The 23,311-nt window shown below is 45.6% G+C and overlaps 1 protein-coding gene across 3 annotated transcripts in view; it reads right to left on the reverse strand.

Moving 5' to 3' along the window:
• rad54l2 (RAD54 like 2) overlaps window positions 1-23,311 on the reverse strand; it is a 149,091-nt gene that overhangs the window by 21,503 nt on the left and 104,277 nt on the right. For all 3 annotated transcript variants that reach the window (XM_068051409.1, XM_068051407.1, XM_068051408.1), the window contains 5 exons: window positions 22,327-22,669; window positions 21,155-21,332; window positions 14,800-15,048; window positions 14,023-14,141; window positions 10,008-10,123 (listed from right to left, as the gene is read on the reverse strand). In XM_068051409.1, the coding sequence (XP_067907510.1) occupies window positions 10,008-10,123; window positions 14,023-14,141; window positions 14,800-15,048; window positions 21,155-21,332; window positions 22,327-22,669 (1,005 nt within the window). The remainder of the gene's footprint in view (window positions 1-10,007; window positions 10,124-14,022; window positions 14,142-14,799; window positions 15,049-21,154; window positions 21,333-22,326; window positions 22,670-23,311) is intronic.

The raw sequence follows: 23,311 nt of genomic DNA on the forward strand, positions 1-23,311 counted from the left end.
CACAGACTGCTTCATTATCTGAGAGTTATGAATGGAACTGAACTTTGTGCAATCATCAGCAAACATCCCCCACCTCAGCTTATGATAGGGGAAAGATTATTGATGAAGCAGCTGAAGGTGGTTGGGCCTAGGACACTGTCCTGGGGAACTCCTGCAGTGATGTCCTGGCTGAGATAATTGGCCTCCAACAACCACAACCATCCTCCTTTGTGCTGGGTATGACTCCAACCAGTAGAGAGCTTTCCCCGAATCCCACTGACTTCAATTTTGCTAGGGCTCCTTGATGTCACACTCGGTCAAAAGCTCTTTATGTTAAGGACAGTCCCACTCACCTTACCTCCATGTTTGCACCAAGGCTGCAATGACGTTTGGAGCCAAGTGGTCCTGGTGAAACCCAAACTGAACAGGTTATTGGTGAAGAGGTGCTGCTTGACGACACCTTCCATCATTCTGCTAATGATTGAGAGTAGACTGATGGGGTGGTAATTGGCCAGATTGGATTTGCCCTGCTTTTTTGTGCACAGAACATATCTAAGAAATTTTGCATACTGTCAGGTAGATGCCAGTGTTGTAACTTTACTGGAACAGCTTGGCTAGGGGCGCGGCTAGTTCTAGAGCACAAGTCTTCAGTACTACAGCTGGGATGTTGTCAGGGCCCAGTGCCTTCAGCCTCTTCTTGATATCATGTGGAGTGAATCGAATTGGCTGAAGACTGGAAACTGTGATGCTGGGGACCTCAGGAAGAGCCAAGATGGATCATCCACCCTGCACTTCAGGCTTAAGATGGTTGCAAATGCTTGTGCCTTGTCCTTTGCATTCACGTGCTGGGCTCTGTCATCAATGAGGATGTGAATGTTAATAGAGACTCCTCCTCCCATAATTTGTTTAATTGTCCACCACCCTTCATGACTGGATGTGGCAGAACTTTGATCTGATCTGTTGTTTGTGGGATTACTTAGCTCTGTCAATAGCATGCTGCTTCTGCTGTTTAGCTTCACCAGGTTGGCACCTTATTTTTCAGATGCCTGGTGCTGCTCCAGACAAGCTCTCCTACATTCCTCACTGAATCACGGTTGATCCCTTGGCTTAATGGTAATGGTTGAGTGAGGCATATGATGAGCCATGAGGTTACAGATTGTAGTGTAATACAATTCTGCTGCTGCTAATGGCCCAAGGAACCTCATGGATGCCCAGTTTTGAGTTGCCTGATCGCTTCTGAATCTATCCTGTTTATTATGGAGGTAGTGCTACACAACACGACGAAGGGTGTCCTCACTGTGAAGACAGGACTGTATGATGGTCACTCCTACCAATACTGTCAGACATATACAGCTGCGACAGGTAGACTGGTGAGAATGAGAGCAAGTAGCTTTTTCCCTTGTGTTGATTCTCTCACCACCTGCCGCAAGCCCAGTCTGGCAGCTATGCCCTTCAGGACTCAGCCAGCTGAGTTAGTAATGGTACTACTGAGCCACTCTCAGTGATGGACATTGAAGTCCCACATCTGGACTGCAATGTGTGCCCTGGCTGCCATCAGTGCTTTTTCCAAAGTGGAGAAGTACTGATTCATCAGTTAAGGGAGAGTATTAGATGGCAATAAGCAAGAGGTTTCCTTGCCCATGCTTGATCTGATGCCATGAGGACTCCCAGGGCCACTCCCTCCCAACTGTATGTCACTGTGCTGCCGGTGGGTGACAGAGGATTCTTGGACAATGGCTGTAAGGTATAATTATGGAAGCATGGCAATGTCAGGCTGTAGCTTGACTAGTCTGTGGGACAGCTCTCCCAGTTTTAGCAGAATTCAAGCGAAAACCAGGCCAAATACAATAAGCTGAGAGGGGAGGTGAAGAGGAAAATAAGACCAGCAAAGAGAGAATATGAGAATAGAATGGCAGTCAACATAAAATGGAACCCAAAGATCTTCTACTGGCATATAAATAGTAAGCAGGTAGTAAGAGTTGGAGTTGGAGTGGGGCCTACTAAGGACAAAGAGGACAATATAAACTAGAGATGCAGGGCAAGGCTGGAATACTTAATGAGTACTTTGTATCGGTGTTTACTAAGGAAGAGCATGCTAACAAAATATCGGTAGGAGTGACGGTAGAGGAAATGGATAGGGTAAAAATTGAGACGGTGGTGGTACTGAAAAAGCTGGCTATGTTTAGGATAGATAAGTCACCTGAAGTGCAGATTGCAAGCAGAGCATGGAGATATGAGTTTGGTGAGTGGGGATTTTAAGTGTCAGTATCTTTCTAAAAATCAGGTCTGCAGTTAGCATTTAACTGCGATTGACCCTTGAAATAAAGTAGAGCAAGTTAGGAAAGTAGAGCAAGTTAGGAAAGTAGAGCAAGTTAGGAAAGTAGAGCAAGTTAGGAAAGTAGAGCAAGTTAGGAAAGTAGAGCAAGTTAGGAAAGTAGAGCAAGTTAGGAAAGTAGAGCAAGTTAGGAAAGTAGAGCAAGTTAGGAAAGTAGAGCAAGTTAGGAAAGTAGAGCAAGTTAGGAAAGTAGAGCAAGTTAGGAAAGTAGAGCAAGTTAGGAAAGTAGAGCAAGTTAGGAAAGTAGAGCAAGTTAGGAAAGTAGAGCAAGTTAGGAAAGTAGAGCAAGTTAGGAAAGTAGAGCAAGTTAAGAAAGTAGAGCAAGTTAAGAAAGTAGAGCAAGTTAAGAAAGTAGAGCAAGTTAAGAAAGTAGAGCAAGTTAAGAAAGTAGAGCAAGTTAAGAAAGTAGAGCAAGTTAAGAAAGTAGAGCAAGTTAAGAAAGTAGAGCAAGTTAAGAAAGTAGAGCAAGGTCTTCCAGTCTTAGGCAGGGATTAACAAGCTCTACTGCAAAGTAGCTGATTAGTTAAGTAGTTAACCAGTCCGATCTGGTTGCTGCAGTTTCAGCTTCAAAAAGTACAAATACAGAGGTCTGGATGCAGCCTGCAAATGGAGTGCAGATTGCAAGCAGAGTGTGGAGATACCAGTTTGGCAAAGGGAGGAGGAGGTGCTCATTTTTTCTACTTTTTTTTTTAAACCCTCCAGCATTTGGTTCTTACTTCGGTGCAGTGGAAGGAGCCGGTTGGTGAGCAACTGGTAAGTTTTTCTACTTATAATAAATAGTCTGTAAAGTTAAGGTATGGCAGGGCAGCTCGGCCGAGTAGAATGTACAGCCTGTGGCATGTGGGAAGTCATGGACACACCATGTGCCCTAGGCAAACACATCTGCAGGAAGTGTCACTGGCTGCACAAGCCTGAGCTCTGGGTTTCGAAACTCGAGCGGTGGCTAGAGTCACTGTGGTGCAACCGTGAGGCAGAGAACTACATGGATAGCACGTTTAGGGAGGTGGTCACACCGCAGGTTAGGAGCATGCAGGCAGATAGGGAATGGGTGACTGCCGGGCTGTCGAAGAGAACCAGGCAGGTAGTGCAGGAGTCCCGAGATAATCTCACTTGCTAATCGGTTTTCCATTTTGGATACTGGCGAGGGTAATGGTTCCTCAGAGGAGTGTAGTCAGAGCCAAGTTTGTGGCATCAAAGGTGGCTCAGCTGCACAGGAGGGGAGAAGAGTGGAAGAGCAGTAGTGATAGGAGATTTATTAGTTAGGGAAACAGACAAGCGTTTCTGCTGCCGTAGACGTGACTCCAGGATGGTGTGTTGCCTCCCTGGTGTCAGGGTCAAGGATATCACGGAACGGCTACAGAACATTCTTCTAGGGGAGGGTGAACAGCCAGACGTCGTGGTCCACAATGGCACCAATGACATAGGTAGGAAGGGAGATTTTAGGGAACTAGGAAGATGATTAAAAAGCAGGAGCTCAAAAGCTGTAATTAGAATTAGAATTAGAATATTACAGCGCAGTACAGGCCCTTCGGCCCTCGATGTTGCGCCGATCATCTGACCTACACTATTCCATTTACATCCATATGTCTATCCAATGACCACTTAAATGCCCTTAAAGTTGGCGAGTCTACTACTGTTGCAGGCAGGGCGTTCCACGCCCCTACTACTCTCTGCGTAAAGAAACTACCTCTGACATCTGTCCTATATCTTTCACCCCTCAACTTAAAGCTATGTCCCCTCGTGTTTGCCATCCTCATCCGAGGAAAAAGACTCTCACTATCCACCCTATCTAACCCTCTGATTATCTTGTATGTCTCTATTAAGTCACCTCTCCTCCTCCTTCTCTCTAACGAAAACAACCCCAAGTCCCTCAGCCTTTCCTCGTAAGACCTTCCTTCCATACCAGGCAACATCCTAGTAAATCTCCTCTGCACCCTTTCCAAAGCTTCGACATCCTTCCTATAATGCGGTGACCAGAACTGCACGCAATACTCCAGGTGCGGCCTCACCAGAGTTTTGTACAGCTGCATCATGACCCCGTGGCTCTGAAACTCGATCCCCCTACTAATAAAGGCTAACACACCATATGCCTTCTTAACAGCCCTATTAACCTGGGTAGCAACTTTCAGGGATTTATGTACCTGGATACCAAGATCTCTCTGCTCATCTACACTACCAAGAATCTTCCCATTAGCCCAGTACTCTGCATTGCTGTTACTCCTTCCAAAGTGAATCACCTCACACTTCTCCGCATTAAACTCCATTTGCCATCTCTCAGCCCAGCTCTGCAGCCTATCTATGTCCCTCTGTACCCTACAACACCCTTCGACACTATCCACAACTCCACCGACCTTCGTGTCATCCGCAAATTTACTAACCCACCCTTCTACACCCTCATCCAGGGCGTTTATAATCTCAGGATTAATCCCAGACCCACGTGCGAGTGAGCATAGGAATAGGAGAATGGAGCGATTAAACACGTGGCTGGAGAACTGGTGTAGGAGGGAGGGCATCAGATTTCTGTGGCATTGGGACCAGTACAAGATGGACAGGTTGCATCTTATCAGGACTCGGACTAATATCCTCATAGGGAGATTTGCTAGTGCTGTTGGGGAGGGTTTAAACTAGATTGGCAGGGGGATGGGAACCTGAGAGTGAGCTCAGATAGGAGGGAAGCAAAACTGGCAACTTATCACAGATGTGGGAACCAGGAGCAAATATCAGACAGGAATACCAAGGTGCAGAGAATACTGGGGGAGATCGATAGCACTGGAGTAGGGAATAGTAAGTTATTAGGTGAGGTCAGAGTAAGGGAGAAAGTAATAAAGTCTAAATCAGGGTTAATGTGCATGTATGCGAATGCACGGAGTGTGGTAAATAAGACTGGTGAGGTACAGGCGCAGATTGCCACTTGGAAATTTGATGTTGAGGCTATAACAGAGATCTGGCTCAAAGAAGGGCAGGACTAGGTGTTAAATATTCCTGGATACAAGGTGTTCAGTAAAGATAGGAAAGGGAAAAAAGGGAGAGGGGTGGTAGTATTGATTAAGGAGAGCATTGCAGTGCTGGAGAAAAAGGATATCCCAGAGGGGTTGAGGACAGCATCAATTTGGTTACAGCTAAGGAATAAAAAAAGTGCAGTTACATTGCTCAGTGTTGTCTGTAGGCCACCAGCTAGTGGGATGGACATGGAGGAAACAAATCTGCAAGGAAATTACAGAGTTGCAAAAGTTATAGGGTAGTTATAATGGGGGACTTTAATTATCTTAGCATAGACTGGGATAGTAGTAGTGTAAAGGGCAGTGAGGGGCAAGAGTTCCTAGTGTGTGTTCAGGAAAGTTTTCTACAACAGTATGTTGCTAGTCCAACGAGAAAGGAGGCACTGCTAGACTTGGTTTTGGGGAATGAGGTGGGCCAAGTGGATCAAATATCAGTAGGAGAGCATTTAGGGGACAGTGATCATTGCATCGTAAGGTTTAGGCTGACTATAGGAAAGGACAAAGAACAATCCAGAGTAAGAATAATTAACTGTGGGAAAGCCAACTTCAATGGGGAAAGAATGGAGGCGGGGTGAATAAATTGGAGTCAAAAGTTGGCAGGAAAAACAGTAGCTGAACAATGGGCTACCTTTGAAGAAGACACTTCAGACACAAGTCAAGGTATGTTCCCTCAAAGGGGAAAGGTAGGGCAAACAAATCCAGAGCTCCCTGGATGACAAAAGAGGTAGAGATTAGGATAAAGACGAAAAGTGTGCTTATGACAAATGCCAGGTGGAAAATAATATTGAGAACCAGGCTGAATGTAGAATGTCCAGAGGGGAAGTGAAAAAGCAAATAAGAGAAGCAAACAGAGAGCATGTAAAGAGACTGGCAGCTAGCATTAAAGGGAATCCCAAAAGTTTTCTATAGACATATAAATAGTAAAAGGTGGTACAAGGAGGAGTGGGGCCAATTAGGGATCATAAAGGAATTTATTTCTTTTTATTCGTTCGTGGGATGTGGGCGTCGCTGGCTAGACCAGCATTTATTGCCCATCTCTAATTGCCCTTGAGAAGGTGGTGGTGAGCTGCCTTCTTGAACCGCTGCAGTCCTTGGAGTGTAGGTACACCAATAGTGCTGTTAGGAAGGGAGTTCCAGGATATTGACCCAGCGACGGTGATATAGTTCCAAGTCAGGATGGTGTATGGCTTGGGAGGGAAACTTGCAAGTGGTGGTGTTCCCTTGCACCTGCTGCCCTTCTAGGTGGTAGAGGTCGCGGGTTTGGAAGGTGCAGCAAGTAATTAGGAAAGCTAATAGAATGTTATTGTTTATTGCAAGGGGAATTGAATACAAAAGTAGGGGGGGTTATGCCTCTGTTGTACAGGGCACTGGTGAGATCACATCTGGAGTACTGTGTACAGTGTTGGTCTCCTTATTTAAAGAAAGATGTAAATGCTTTGGAAGCAGTTCAGAGGAGGTTTATTAAACTACTACCTGGAATGGGTGGGTTGTCTTATGAGGAAAGGTTGGACAGGCTATGCTTGTATCCGCTGGAGTTTAGAAGAGTAAGAAGCGACTCGATTGAAACATATAATATCCTGAGCAGAGGTAGATAGATTCTTGATAAGCAAGGGGGTGAAAGGTTATCGGGATGGCTGGGAATGTGGAGTCAAGGTTACAATCATACCAGCAGACTTGAAGGGTCAAGTGGCGTGCTCCTGCTCCTAATTCGTACGTTTGTAATTGTTCCTGTTAACTGATGATACAAGGACTAGGAGTCACAGATTGAAGATTTTGGGCAAGAGATGTACGGGTACTGTGAGGAAAACTTTTTTTTTAAAACTCAAAGTGGTAAGGACCTGGAACTCGCTGCCCACAAGAGTGGTGGAAACGGACACAATTAATGATTTCAAAAGGAAACTGGATGGGCACTTGAAGGAAATAAACTTGTAGGGCTACGGGGATTGAGCAGGGGAGTGGGACTGACTGGATTGCTCCGCGTAGAGTCAGCATGGACTTGATGGGCCGAATGGCCTTGTTCTGCGCGTAAATGACTCTGCAGGCTGGATTTTGTTCCCAGCCCGTCAGGTTTCATGGTGGGGGGACCGGAGAATTGGAGCGGCAGCCACAGAGCCCGACGCTAGAATTGCTGGGCCCAATCTTCCCAGTGAGGCTCCATGGCAGCACTTCCGCTGCTCTGCAATAGGACCCTCCTTTACATATTTAAAATTTCTCTCTGTATAAATTTAATTCCCCACAGGAGCTGCACCGCTGCAATTACGCATTGTCGGTGGCCCACAAGCTTACCATCAGTTCACAATCTTGAGCATGTTGTGGGGCACTCACACGCCTTCGCTTTCCCGTCCAAGAGAAGCTGATGCCAACAAGGTGGGGAAGGGATCAACTCTGCGTTATTTTGAACAGCTGGCAGGTCTGATGGCCTTTTAAAAATGGTGCCAACACCTGCTCCGACAGCAGGTGATGCTGTGAATGGCGCTGCCAAAGCTGCCCCCCACCATGTGACTGGGGGGGGGGGGGCCGCCGTTAATATGTTAAGTGGCCACCCACTGCGTAATTGCAGCGGTGCAGCTCCTGTGCAGGGTGCCTGCCATTTTCTGCACCCGCCGCCGCTCCTGGCATCGGGACAACAAAGTCTAGCCCTATGACTCCAAGTCCCCAGATGTTGAAGAGGACAGAGTCAACTGGGCAGTGTCTTTGTTGTATCTGGTGCCCAGGTCGATGCCGGGTGGTCCATCTGATTTTATTATTTGACTTTGCTGTAGCATTTTGGTGCAGTAGAATGGCTTGCTCAGCTCATTCAGATGGCAGTTAAGAGTCAACCACATTGCCGTGGGCTTGGAGTTGCATGTTGGCCAGACTGATATGGATGGCAGATTTCCTTCCCTGAAAGACATTAGTGAACCAGGTGGGTTTTTACGACAATCCAGTCGTTTCTTGGTCACCATTATGGAGACTAGATTTTAATTCCAGATTTATTTAAATAATTGTATTTAAATTCCCCCATCATGAACTCATAATCTGGAGCATTAGTCCAGGCCTCTGGATTACTAGTCCAGCAACATTACAACTACACTATCGTTTCTTAATGATGTATTTGTGAAAAAAAACATGGAATGATTCCACCACCTCTCGATTTACCATTTGATTCCGTGAGGTGCCGGCTTATAGCAGGCAAAGTCAGAAAGACCCATTTATTGACCAATCACCGTGGGAGTAGGTGAAAGAATAGCGAAGGAGAGCAGAATATTGAGTCTGAAGGCAAATATTTCCAACAGTTTGATTTTTAAAAGGACTCTTGATTTGGATGTACGGTGCTCACAGTATAAATCACAAGAGGTCAGACTAATCTTCATCAGAATAAAAACAAAAAGCTGAAATAGAACTGGTTCCAATCTTATCTATCGAATCACAGACAGAGTATCATTTGCAATGGCTTCTCTTCCCACTCCCGCACCATTACCTCTGGTGCCCCACCCCATAGATCTATCCTTGGCCCCCTCCTTTTTCTTATTTACATGCTGCCCTTTGGTGACATCATTCAAAAGCACAGGGTTAGTTTTCACATGTATGCTGGCGACATTCAGTTCTACCTCACCACCAACTCTTTTGACTCCTCCACCACTGCTAAATTATCAGGCTGCTTATCCAACATGCAGTACTGAATGAGCAGAAATTTCCTCCAATTAAATATTGGGAAGACTGAAGCTATTGTTTTTGGTTACTGCTCCAAATTCTGTTCCCTAACTACCAACCCCATCACTCTCCCTGGCAACAGCCCGAGACTGAACCAATCTGTTCCTAACTATGGTGTCATATTTGATCCGAGATGAGCTTCTGAACACATAATCATGCCATTGCTAAGACCACTATTTCAACCTCCAGAGCTTCGCCCCTGTCTCAGCTGATCTGCTGCTGAAACCCTCATTCATGCCTTTGTCACCTCTAGACTTGACTATTCCAATGAGCTCCTGGCTGGTCGCCCACATTTCACCCTCTAAACTTGAGTTCACCCAAAACTCTGCTGCCGCATCTTGCACCAAGTCCTGGTCCCCTATCATGCCTGTGCACGCTGCTTACATTGGCTCCTGGTCCAGCAACATCTTGATTTTAAAATTCTCATCCTTGTTTTCAATTCACTCATTACCTGCCCCCTCCCTATCTCTATAATCTCTTCCAGGCCCACAACCTTCTGAGATATCTGTGCTCATCTAATTCTGGCCTCTTGAGCATCCTTGATTTTAATTGCTCCACCACCGGTGGCCGTGCGTTCAGCTGTCTCGGCCCTAAGCTCTGGAATTCTCTCCCTACACCTCTCTGCCTCCGCTTCCCTCCTTTAAAAGATATTTCTTAAAACCTACCTCTGACAAGATTTTGGTCATCTGACCCAATATCTCTTTCTGTGGCTTGGTCTCATACTTTGTTTTATAATGCTCATGTGAAGTAGTTTGGGACATTTTATTACATTAAAGGTGCTATACGTTGAGAGGAAAAATATTTTGTACATGTAACAGGCCACATTTTGTGAATGGGACTTTGAATTTATCCTCTAGATGGACTGGTGTACACTTTGTTTTTAAAAAAAAAAAGGCCCTATGCAACATTAAGATTAATCCATATACGTGATCTTAAGCCTTTGCTCCTCTCTGACTTAGATTGGAAAGACAGACAGCTGTATGGCCCCTGTGGATGCTTACGGTAATAGTCAACATTCCGGATCCAGGGTTGTGTCGGTTCCTCAGAGCCTACTTTTGTTGGCATCGATCGCTTTCCGAGAAATTCCTCAATGACCGAAAGTGTGGAAAGGCTCTGGCTGCAGAAAGGAGGGCAAAAAAAGACAATAGTGAAATCCTCAAGAGGCTGAAAGCCACCATTCCCATAATGACCAATGCCTCCTGTGTTAAACTTATATTGAATCATTCATCTCCCAGGAGGAAACTATGGAACAGGAGGACATCAAAGCAGTGTTCCTGCTATGTTTATTTTGAATACTGGTACCAATACTTAAGCCAATACACTATGATGTTTTACATTATGCTTCTCTTGTGATATGCTTAGTTCATCCCTCAAATTGCTCTTACCATCAGTGACAGACCTGCACCCCACAGTACTGCACTTTGTTCTATAACAACAGGCCTGAATTCCACCCCACCCCCCAGTATTCACCCTGCTCTGTGATATAAAAGTACCAGCCCCAGTAATGCACCACCCTGCTCTACAGCCACAGATCTGTACCCCCAGTAAAGAATCCTGTTCTTTAGTCACAGACCTGTATCACCCCCACACCCCACTGCCACCCCCTCCCTACCCCCACTGGTATGTACAGTTCAAAATGTTCTCTCTAGGCAATTTAGTCTTGGAAGGATAAAATCTATAACTGTTTCTGTATTTATGTATCCAGAAACATTGAAATTTGTTCATTTTAGTCCTTTCTGCAAAGCGTAAATGAAGATAAGTAAAACAAAAGAAAATAAATTAAGCTAATTTTTTTTAAATGAAAGAATTATTCTAAGGATTAAGTTTTTAGGCTGCTTTTGGCTCCAGAACTCAGGTGTAAGAAATATTCAGGGCTATTTAAAAGCTATAAATGGAAGCAACTCAGATCGCAGTTGGTAAGGTGTGTAGGATCTGTTTTGAGAGCGAATTTGTCCCCACTCTACGTCCACATACCTGTTCTTTCCAGCAGGAATTACTGATCAGGGGCAAGATCCCTGGCTGATTTTCCCCTCTGTCACCCAAGGGTGCCAAACCCTACTGCCAACCTAGCAGCATGAGCTATTTTCTTCTTCTTGGGTAGTCCCTGGGGTTTGAGGATGACTTGCTTCCACTCCAGTTCAATGGGTTCTGGGATGGCTGGTTAAGTCCAGTGTGTGATCTGCAGGCTCTGCCACATGAGGGGCAGGTGGTGCTTGAAGGGTCAGGTAGATCAGTAGTTTGGAGGTTTCTGCAATCCCTCCAACACCTCGACTTTGCCTCCACATGTTCCCAATGAAATCCCTCGAGGTGTACGATGCTTTCCTGAATGAGCTTTCACCATCTAAGCCAGTCAAGAGCCAGGGATTCCCACAAGTTGATGGGGATGTTTGATCTCTTTAGAGATGTCCTCAAAGCATTGCTGAAGTGTTTCCATTGTCCTCCTGGGAGTCTCCTGTCACGACCAAGTTCTGAATAGAACAACTGCTTCGGGAGTCTGGTGTCAGGCATGTGAATGACATGTCCCACCCAGCGGAGCTGGTTTTGGGTGATTAGCACCTTGATGCTGGGAAGGTTGGCTTGGGAGAGGATGCTGCTGTTGGACAGCCTTTCCTATCATCGGATTTGGAGGACCTTGCGGAGGCACCTCTGGTGGTACTTCTCCAGTGCTTTGAGGTGCCTGCTGTAGGTTGTCCAAGTCTCTGAAACATGTAGGAGCGCAGGGATCACTGCTGCCTGGTAAACCATGATCTTAGTCTCAGGTTTGAAATCCTGATCCTCAAATACTCTCTTCCTCAGTTGGCCAAAGGCTGAGCTGGCACATTGGAGGTGATGATGAACCTCATCGTCTATGTCTGCCTTTGCCGACTGAAGGCTCTCAAGATATGGAAAATGGTCCACATTTTCCAGGATCTCGCCATTGATCTTGATTGACAGGGGGAGGTGTTGGGAGCTGGTTGGAAGAGGACCTTCATTTCCCCAGTGTTTATTGTAAGATCCATTTTCTCATATACTTCAGAGGAGGAGTTAATAATGATCTGGAGCTCAGTTTCAGAGTCAGCTCACACACAAGCATCATCTGCATACTGAAGCTCGACAACTGAGGTTGGAGTGATTTTTGTTTTGGATTACAGGCAGCATAGGTTGAACAGTTTCCCATCTGTTCCGTAGATTATTTCCACACCTGCACGTTGTATGCAGAGAGGAAAATGGAGAGTCAATGCGATGACACAGTCTTGCTTGACCCCAGTCTTGACAGATAGGGTCTGGGGTGGTTCCGTTGGTGAGGATCACGGCTTGCATGGTATCGTGGAGGATGGTGACAAACTTCTAAGGGCAGCCAAATTTGAGCAATACGCTCCATAATCCTTCACAGTTGACAGAGTCAAAGACTTTTGTGAGGTTGGAAAAGGCCATGTACAGCGATTAGTGTTGTTCCCTGCATTTTTCTTGGATTTGCCGCGCTGTGAAGATCATGTCTGTGGTGCCTCTCGATGAGCGAAAGCTACGTTGTGACTCCGGAAGTAGCTCTTCAGCCACTGGGAGGAGGCGATTGAGGAGGATCCTTGCAATGACCTTTCCTGTAGTGGGAGATTCCTCTGTAGTTGCCACAATCGGTCTTGTCTCCCTTCTTGAATACAGTCACGATCACAACGTCCCTGAAGTCCCCCAGCAAGCACTGCTCATCCTAGAAGAGGGGTATGAGGTTGTGCAGTTGTGCCAGCCTCTGCCATGTTTCAGGATTTTCGTAGGGATTTCGTCTGCTCCAGAGGCCTTGTTGTTCTTCAGCTGTTGAATGGCTTTTTCAACCTCACTCCAGACTTGGGAAGCACCGACTGAGCTGGATAGGGTGTTGAGGGATGAATTCGAGGTCATACAAGTCAAAGACAGAGTCTCGGTTGAGGAGTTGTTCAAACTGTTCAGCTATTTTAGGGCAGCATTTTGCAACCTTCCTGGTGTGTGGCACAGTATCATACTGGTTGGGGCATTTACCCACTGGGTGAACTGGGATCAGTCTCAGCACCAGGTGCATGACATTACAAAGTTACCAGCACCAATAAATTCTTAAGCAGTACCAATGCCCTAGTTTACACCAGCCTACCTTAAATGCCCCAACCTGAGCCACAACTGAACAGTCCAATTGGTGTCACCTGCCATATACAATGCTGGGCTGCACTGGTAAACCAATGCATAAAGTATGCCACTACCCCCTGTGCTGTCCCAACCCCAAGGAGAACGTTAACACAGCTTGGGAGCAGCTCTGTCTGCCTTCCCCCCCACCACCCTTTTTGTCAGGGTACAATGGAAAGTCAGTATCCCTGATGTTTTTAGTGAAACATCACAGCGAGCTACACAGACCAGCAAAGTGTCATGTTCCATCTCCACCTTTGTTGAATTATCAGATCTCCGAGTGGTTGGAGGAGCACAACAGTTGGTCTCAGCAGCACAGTGGGCGGCACAGTGGTTAGCACCGCAGCCTCACAGCTCCAGTGACCCGCGTTCAATTCTGGGTACTGCCTGTGTGGAGTTTGCAAGTTCTCCCTGTGTTTGCGTGGATTTCCTCCGGGTGCTCCAGTTTCCTCCCACAGCCAAAAGACTTGCAGGTTGATAGGTAAATTGGCCATTATAAATTGCCCCTAGTATAGGTAGGTGGTAGGGAAATATAGGGACAGGTGGGGATGTGGTAGGAATACGGGATTAGTGTAGGATTAGTGTAAATGGGCGGTAATGGTCGGCACAGACTCGGTGGGCCGAAGGGCCTGTTTCAGTGCTGTATCTCTAAATCAAAATCAAATCAGCCCTGGGGGAAGAGTGCAAAAGCATCAATCAAGGCTCCTGACAGCCACATCGTGGCAGATGTTGGGAAGTGTGTAGGTGCAGCTATCGGACAAGTGCTAGCGATGGCTTCCTACCGAACCACGAGTCAGCGTCTTCAGGAGAAAACTAAATAAAAAGTGCTGTGCTCAATGGGAATTTCTGTCTGGCCCTTATCCATTCCATACATCATTGCTCCTTTACCTAAACACAAGGATCTTGTCCCCTAGCTTCAGGCTCTCTTCAATCAGCTCAAATAGCAGCACCATTTTAGCAGAGTTCTCTAGCAAGCCAGGTTGGTAGCTTGCCAACACATCCTTAGCCTGAGGAGAGATAGAGAGAGAAGAGCTCACTTAGTTCAACTGTATTAGGCTATAAAAGATCATATAGTATTTTACACAAGGGAGAGAACAGTGAACAAAATAAATAGGCAGTTAGCTGAGGCCATTATTGGAATAGAGCCCACACACAATGGGAAGCTGAGTACTTGCTAAAAGGGATCAGAGGAGGGAGACTCTGTAAATGTGACTTGACACAGTTTCTGAGTAACAGAATGCCAATAACATCTAATTCTTCACCAAGGTTCTGGACACCACCTTGCCCAGAGAAGGGAGCGGTGGAAGATTGAAGAATAATACAAGGCAGCTCCCAAGGAGTTCTCAGAAACCAGCTGCAGAATGGAAATGGCAAAGGTACGAGAGCAGCTTATCGTAACGGAGATGGATGTTGGACAAGAGAGGGGATAAAATTATTTTGAATGGGGGGTGGGGTGGGGGGAGAGATCTGGAACGGTGGGGGCAGTGGCAGGGAGGGATGGTCATGGAAAACACCATCTTCCTCACATGGGCTGCTTGAGGAATGGTATTTATTGGTGACAACAAACAAGTCAGACTACCTGGCCCTGCCATGATCCAGCTTCCAGGTCTCATTAGCCAGAAAAGTCTAAATACAGACAAGAGAAAGGAGGAGGTAGACACTTACCCACTCATACGTGATGACTTGGTTGGCTTTGTCCTGGAAATGGTTGAATCCAACATTCTGGGTGAACTTGCTGTTCGTGGAATCTATGGTGGCAGCCGCGCTTTCAGTTTTCTTTTTGCCCCCAATAGGCAATGCGCGTGCATTCGGCGTACCCGCATTAATGTCATTTACCTCAAGATCCAAATCTGGATCATTGGCCAGGTTCTCTTTCTGCAGAGCCTCGTAAAGTACATCTGGGTGGTTCCATATCTAGCAACAAGGGAACCAACCAACAAAAATCAGTCAACGTTACAATGAGTCACACTCAAACAACCACTTACCTTATCATACAAATGGCATAATTATATGTGACACTCCATGCCAATCATGGACAGAGAGCAAGACTCTGCCCCAGCCAGGGATAAACAACTGTTGCAGTTCACCCATGCGCTCTTTACATGTTTGCCATTGCCTATCCACCGTCATTCATTTAAGTAACGTTTCCCAATCAGTCATAGCCAACTCGCACCTCATACCTTCGTAGTTTCCTTTACTAAGATTCAGGACCCTAGTCTCAGAATCAACAACATCACTCTCCATCTTGATGAAGAATTCTATCATATTATGGTCGCTCATCCCCAAGGGGTCTCGCACCACTAGATTGTCAATTATTCCCCTCTCATTACACAATACCTAGTCTAGGATGGCCTGTTCTCTAGTTGGTTCCTCAACGTATTGGTCCAGAAAACCATCCTGTATACACTCCATGAATTCCTCCTCTACAGTATTGACTAATTTGATTTGCCCAATCTACATGCAGATTAATGTCACCCATAATTAGATGTTTCTTTATTGCATGCAGCTCTAATTTCCTGTTTAATGCCATTCCCAAAATCACCACTACAGTTTGGGGGTCTATATACAACCCCCACTAACGCTTTTTTGCCCCTTAGTGTTTCTCAGCTCTACCCATACAGATTCCACATCATCAGAGCTAACATCTTTCCTCACTATTGTGTTAATTTTCTCTTTAACCAGCAATGCAACTCCACCGCTTTTTGCTTTTTGTCTGTCCTTCCTAAATACTCAATACCCCTGAATGTTCATTTACCAACCCAGGTCACCTTGCCGCCATGTCTCCGCAATCCTGACTATATCATACCCGTTTACATCTTTTTGCGCGATTAATTCATCCACTTTATTGCGAATGCTCCGCGCGTTAAGGCACAAAGCCTTAAGGCTTGTCTTTTTAACATTACTTGTCCCCTTCCCACTATTTTTCACTGTGGCCCTGTTTGACTCTGGCCCTTGATTTCTCTGCCTATCACTTTTCTTATTCCCCTTACTGTCTTTTGTTTTTGTCTTTGATCCTCCCTCCTCTGACTCCTTGCAAAGGTTCCCATCCCCCTGCCATTTTAGTTTAAACCCTGACCAACCACTCTAGCAAATACTCCCCCCTAGGACATCAGTCCCGGTCCTGCCCAAGTGTAACCCACCCAGTTTGTACTGGTCCCACCTCCCCCAGAACCGGTCCCAATGTCCCAGGAATCTAAAACCCTCCCCCTCGCACCATCTCTTCAGCCACGTATTCATCCAATATATTCTGTTATTTCTACTCTGACTAGCACGTGGCACTGGTAGTAATCCTGAGATCACTACCTTTGAGGTCCTACTTTTCAACTTACTTCCCAGCTCCCTATATTCTGCTTTTAGGACCTCATCCTTTTTTTTTTAACCTATGTCGTTTGTACCATGACCACTGGCTGTTCACCCTCCCCCTTCAGAATGTCCTGTAACTGCTCTGAGACATCCTTGACCCTAGCACCAGGGAGGCAACATACCACCCTGGAGCTTCTTTTGCGGCCACAGAAATGCCTATCTATTCCCCTTACAATTGAATCCCCTATAACTATTGCAATCCCACACTTTGTACTCCTCCCCTGTGCAGCAGAGCCAACCTGTGCAACAAATTGGGCCGTTGCTGCTTTCCCGAGGGGCCATTCCCCCCAACAGTATCCAAAGCAGTATATCTGTTTTGCAGGGGAACGGCCACAGGAGATTCCTGAACTGCCTGCCTAGTTCTCTTGTTCTGCCTGGTGGTCACCCATTCCCTTTCTGCCTGTGAAGTCTGAGCCTGCGGTGTGACCACCTCTCTATACATGCTATCCACGATACTCTCTGCCTCGTGGCTGCTCCACAGTGCCCCCAGCTGCCGCTCCAGCTCCGAAACCCGGGCTTCCAGAAGTTGCAGCTGGAGACACTTCCTGCACACATGCCGGTCCCGGGCACTGGAAATGTTCCTGCCTTCCGACATGAAGCACGAGGAGCACACCACGGCTTTGAGCTCTCCTGCCATGACTTAACCCTTCAAATTAACCTTTTGGAAGATGTTAACGTCAAATAATATCAGTTACTCTAGGGCCCTTGTTCCCTGGTCCTCGTTACTACAGAACTCCCTAAAAAAACACTACTTACTATACATGAAATAAACTGTAAACCTTTCTTACCTTAGGGCGGCACAGTGGCTAACACTACAGCCTCACAGCTCCAGCGACCCGGGTTCGATTCTGGGTACTGCCTGTGGGGAATTTGCAAGTTCTCCTTGTGACTGCGTGGGTTTCCGCCGGGTACTCCGGTTTCCTCCCACAGCCAAAGACTTGCACGTTGATAGGTAAATTGGCCATTGTAAATTGCCCCTAGTGTAGGTAGGTGGTAGGAGAATGGTGGGGATGTGGTAGGGAATATGGGATTAATGTAGGATTAGCATAAATGGGTGGTTGTTGGTCGGCATTGACTCGGTGGGTCAAAGGGCCTGTTTCAGTGCTGTATCTCTCTAGACTCTATGACTCTAAATGCTTGAAATACTCAGCAGGTCTGGCAGCATCTGTGGAGAGAGAAGCAGAGTTAACGTTTCAGGTCAGTGACTGATGATGGGTCACTGACCTGAAACGTTAACTCTGCTTCTCTCTCCACAGATGCTGCCAGACCTGCTGAGTACTTCCAGTATTTCTTGTTTTTATTACACAAACACCAGGCTGTGCGCACGGGTTGCTGGCTCTTGCCCCCCCCAGAGACACTCCACCTTTCAATGACTAAGCTGCCACTGACAGCTGTAGTGGAACATGGCAGGCCGTTGAATACAACTTAATTGTTACAACTGCCCAGAAACAAGCTGAAGAGAACCTCTTAAACCGAAATTGCTCAGCAAACCTGCTCTTGTGCAGAGGAAGGATAGAATCAGCAGAGTTACACAAAGTCTCTCACTTGTAAGCAACACGATAAAGCGCTTTACGGGGTTTTTTGATTAGATTAGAGATACAGCACTGAAACAGGCCCTTCGGCCCACCGAGTCTGTGCCGACCATCAACCACCCATTTATACTAATCCTACACTAATCCCATATTCCTACCAAACATCCCCACCTGTCCCTATATTTCCCTACCACCTACCTATACTAGTGACAATTTATAATGGCCAATTTACCTACCAACCTGCAAGTCTTTTGGCTTGTGGGAGGAAACCGGAGCACCCGGAGAAAACCCACGCAGACACAGGGAGAACTTGCAAACTCCACACAGGCAGTACCCAGAATCGAACCCGGGTCCCTGCAGCTGTGAGGCTGCAGTGCTAACCACTGCGCCACTGTGCCGCCCACAGTGTTTAGATCACTTGTGAACAAGGCTTGCCAAACAATGCTGCTTGAATCACAGGATGGTTACAATGCCATAGGAGGCCATTTGGCCCAACATGTCTATGCTGGCTCTCTGCAACAGCAAATCAGTTAGTCCCGCTCCCCTGCCCTTTCCCCGTAGCCCTCAAGATTTTCTCCCTTTAAGTGCTGATCCATTTCCCTTTTGAAAGCTCCGATTTGTATCTGCCTTCACCTCACTCTCAGGCAGTGCATTCCAGATCCCAACCACATGCTGCTTAAAACATTTTATGTCACCTCTGGTTCTTTTGCCAATCATCTTAAATCAATATCCTATGGTTCTCGACCCTTCTGCTAATGGGAACTGTTTCTCTCTATCTACTCTGTCCAGACCCCTCATGCTTTTGAACACTTCTATCAAATCTCCTCTCATCCTTCTCTTTAAGTAGGAAAGCCCCAGCTACTCCAATCTATCCATGTGATTGAAGTCCCTCATCCCTGGTATCATTCTCGTAAATGTTTTCTTCCCTAAAGCCTTCATCCTTCCTAAAGTGCTGTGCCCAAAATTGGACACAATACTTCAGCTGAGGCTGAACAAGAGTATATACAGGTTTATCATAACTTCCTTGCCCTTGTACTGTATGCCTCTTTTTATAAAAGCCCAAGTTCCTGTATGCCTTTTTAATCACTTTGTCAACCTGCCCTGCCACCTTCAACAATTTGTGCACATATACCCCCAGACTTCTCTGTTCCTGAACCTTCTTTAAAACTGTGCCCATTATTTTATATTGACTCTCCTCATTCTTTCTTTGAAATAGTACCACTTCCCTACATTAAGTTTCATCTGTCACGTGTCCACCTATGCCACTAGCTTGTCTATGTCCTCTTGAAATCTATCACTATCCTCCTCATAGTTCACAGTAATTCCTAGTTTTGGTTCATCTGCAAATTTTGAAATTGTGCCCTGCCGACTCAAGTCTAGGACATTAATATATATATTAAGAAAAGCAATGGTCCTAGTCATGGGGAACTCCAATGCATATCTCCCTCCAGTCCAAAAACTACATTCACCACTACTCTCCGTTTTCTGTCACTCAGTCAACTTTGCATCCATGCCGCAACTTTCCTTTTTATTTCATGGGCTTTAACTTTGCTGGCAAGTCTATTATGTGGTTTATCAAAAGTCTTTTCTAAGTCCATAGACACATCAACTACATTACCCTCATCAACCCTCTCTGTTACCGCAGCAAAAAACTCAAGTTAAAGACGAATTGCCTTTAACAAATCCAAGCTGGATTTCCTTAATTAATGCAGGCTGTCCAAGTGACTTGTTAATTTTGGCCTGGATTATCATTTCTGAAAGCTTTCCCATCACCCAGGTTAAAATGACTGGCCTATAGTTGCTGGGTTTATTCATACACCCTTTTTTGAACAAAGGTGTAACATGTGCAATTCTCCAGTCCTCCGGGATCACCCAACCTGTATCTAAGGAGGATTGGTAGATTATGATCCGTGCCGCCGCAATTTCCACCCTTACTTCTCTCAGCATCCTCAGATGCACCCATCCGGTCCTGGTGATTTATCAACTTTAAGTACAGTCAAGTCTTTCTAATACCTCCTCTATCACTTTTTAGCCCATCCAACATTTCAACTACCTCCTCTTTCACTATTACTTTGGCAGCAGCACCTTCCTTAGTAAAGACAGATGTAAAGTACTCATTTAGTACATTAGCCACACCCTCTGCCTCTCTGCATAGATCTCCTTTTTAGTCCCTAATTAGCCCCACCCCTCCTATTTGACTGCTTATAGAAGTCTTTAGGATTCCCTTTCCCTATGAAGATGGTGTCCTTTTAAGATTGAGCCACTGGGCACTTAAAACGCAGAGCACAAGTGCTTCACAAAATGTACTTATCATCCTTTTACAGGAGCCATGTTAGTCTTGTGTGCTGTCAAATCTAAGTATTTATACCACCAGGCACACTGCAGCCAGGATATGCATGTAGATCAGAATGGGTTGAGGTTTGTTCAATTTCCCAACGCTGCCCCTTTTCATTTATTTCCGCACTCCATTCTTTCATCATCTGTCCCACTCACTCCCATGCACTCAAGGCTGTCACTTCTTCGAGGTGCCTGGATTTCTCTGGGTCACTTGTAATTCTTCCTTCTGTTGGGTTTTCTATGTGTACTTCCATTTTGCTGTCTGTGGGTCTAATCACTTTCTAAGTCTTTCCATGTCTCTGGATTAAACTTATTTGCCTCCGTTCTTTCGCAGTCTCTGCTTCTTTCCCTGTCTCACTTTTGCCTCCTTTCTATTCGAGTCACGTAGTCCCTTTCAATTTTGTCTCCTTTTGCGTGTCTCGATATGATTTTTTTTATTGTGAAATGCAACAAGAGACTTATTAGGATCAGAAAGTAGCACTGTGAACATTTCACTTTTTGCATCTAGTATCACGATCAAGCACCTCCAGAGCAGGTATAGCTCAAGCTAGATACAGAGTAAAGCTCCCTCTATGCCATCTCATCAAACACTCCCTTGAGTTAAAGATAGCACACAAGCATTACCACCACCTGACAGAACATCAATAACAGCAGTTAGTCAGTTGTCAGGTTTATCAAGAATCCAGCTAGTGATTGCTTAGTATATTGAACAAAGACACAAGATATTCTATCAAACCCACTGGGATGTTTCTATCATTCTGCCTGGTTCTGAAAAGACAGAGGCCTACCTTACAGCAGACACAGAATGCTTTCAGAGGATTGAGCCCCAGCCAGCCACTGTTCCCTGCATCTCGGAAACGATTCATAAACTCCGTGTACAGTGATCGCTGAATTTTGGAGAGACGGACTAGCAGTACATGTTCTTCTTTATCAGGAAGGTGACCTCTCAAGACATCGTGGCCTCGCCTGTAACGAGTCAAATGTCATTAATCCTTTGAAACAGCATCCCATAATAAAATAAAATGAATTTGACAGCAGCAGGCCTGTCAAGGTTCTGACTGGACAGAACGAGAAACTGGCATTTTTTAAAAATAATTTACTCTGAGACAGAAAGTACCAATGACTGAAAAATGGAGCAGCTGGGGAAAATGTATCGAGCAGAATTCCAGTGTTCTGATGGAAGATCAAGCTGAAATGTTAACTCTGCTGCTCTCTCCGCATGTGATTCCCGACCTGCTGAGTATTTCCAGCACTTGGTTATTATTTCAGAATTCCACAGGGATTAGTTCAGTGGAGTACTGAAACAGTCTGCTGGATTGATACTGGGTGAGAGTGAGTGGGTAGACTGTCAAGTGACAGATAAGCAGCCAGAAAAAAGCTACAAAAAATTAAGACGACATGAAAAAACACAACATTCCGAGCATGTTAAGCCCCTTAACATGTATCTTAAATAAAAATCTGACCAGGATACATAGTAACAGGAGCAGGCCATTCAGCTTCTCAAGTATTTCCCCAGATCCGTGTCTTAACTCCAATTGCTCCATATCGCTCGATACCCCTGCCTAGCCTAAGCCTCAAAATCCTTTGGGAGGGAGCGCTCCAGATTTCCTCGACCTTTTACGTCAAAAGGTGCTTCCTAAAATCACCCCTGAACAGCCTAGTTCTAATTTTACAGTATGTCCCCTTGTTTTGGGCTCTCCCACCACAAAAAATCCTTTAATCATCTTAAACACCTTAATTAGATCACCCCTTAAACTTCCATGCTGAAGGAAATACAAGCTTACACTAGTCTTCTCATAATTTAACCGTAATATTTCAGTTAATCAGCACTGCACCCTCTCCATGGCCAATATATCCCTCCCGAGGTACAGTGCCTAGAACTGAACGCTATGCCCCAGATGGGGTCTAACCAGAGCTTTATACAACTGTAACTTTGCAAACTTCCCATCCAAGTTCTCACCTTTGTACGAACCCTTCCAGCAGGCTGTGTAAAACATGGCTGCGGTACCGCATCAGGCGGACATCTTGTGGTGTGGAGTCAATACACTGCCCATTTAGGATGGGACGCTCGAACATGTTGCTGAACTCCTGCCTGGTACCAAGGAAGTCAGGCCGGACGAAGTCCACCATACACCAGTACTCCATGAGGTTGTTCTGAAGTGGATATCCAGTCAGGACCACCCGCCGTCTCGAACGGATGCTCTTCAAGGCCTGAGATGTGCTGGCGTGGCAATTTTTTATGCGGTGGCCTTCGTCACAAATAACAACATCGGGACCTGGCCTGGCCAGTGCTTTCTCAATCCCTAAGGAGCAAATTAAACTTCAAGTGAACAGGAGTACAATGCAGCATGAATTTAATGCAACACTGTAATGCATCAGGATACCAATTGTACAAAGTAACTAAGTGACTGATCTTGGTTAAGACAAGATCTTCCAACTGTATCAATTCTATTTAATCACTATATAGCTTCCAAAGCCATCAATGCTCCTACTTCTCATTCCATGACCAGCAACAAAAATGTAAACTCTTCATGCTTCTAGGTAAAAACCCACTTTCAAGCTAACTAAACCAGGCTAACTGGTACTGATTTTTTTTTAAATTACAGCCAGCACAGAAGTTTGCTCTATTATCTTTATGTTGAAGCACAGAATGTTAAGATAGAATTTAAAAGTTTTGAAACTATCAAATATTTTTATAGCGTGAATAACGAAAGACTAATTTTCTTCGGTTGGCTAGTCAGTGATAAGCGATCATTAATTTAAAATTGTCACTAAGAAAGTGAGGAGGAGATTAGGACAAACTTCTTTAATGCTGCTGGAAGCAAGGAATGCTTTGCTTCAAACAGCAGTTGAGAGGCCATTGCATCCCTTTAAGGGAAGAGTATTTAAACAACTGAAGCTGAGGATGACGCAGGGCTGTGGGGAAGGAGAGTAGGGCAGTGAGC

Source organism: Heterodontus francisci, chromosome 19 (assembly GCF_036365525.1).
Source record: "Heterodontus francisci isolate sHetFra1 chromosome 19, sHetFra1.hap1, whole genome shotgun sequence".
Classification (NCBI taxonomy): Eukaryota; Metazoa; Chordata; class Chondrichthyes; order Heterodontiformes; family Heterodontidae; genus Heterodontus; species Heterodontus francisci.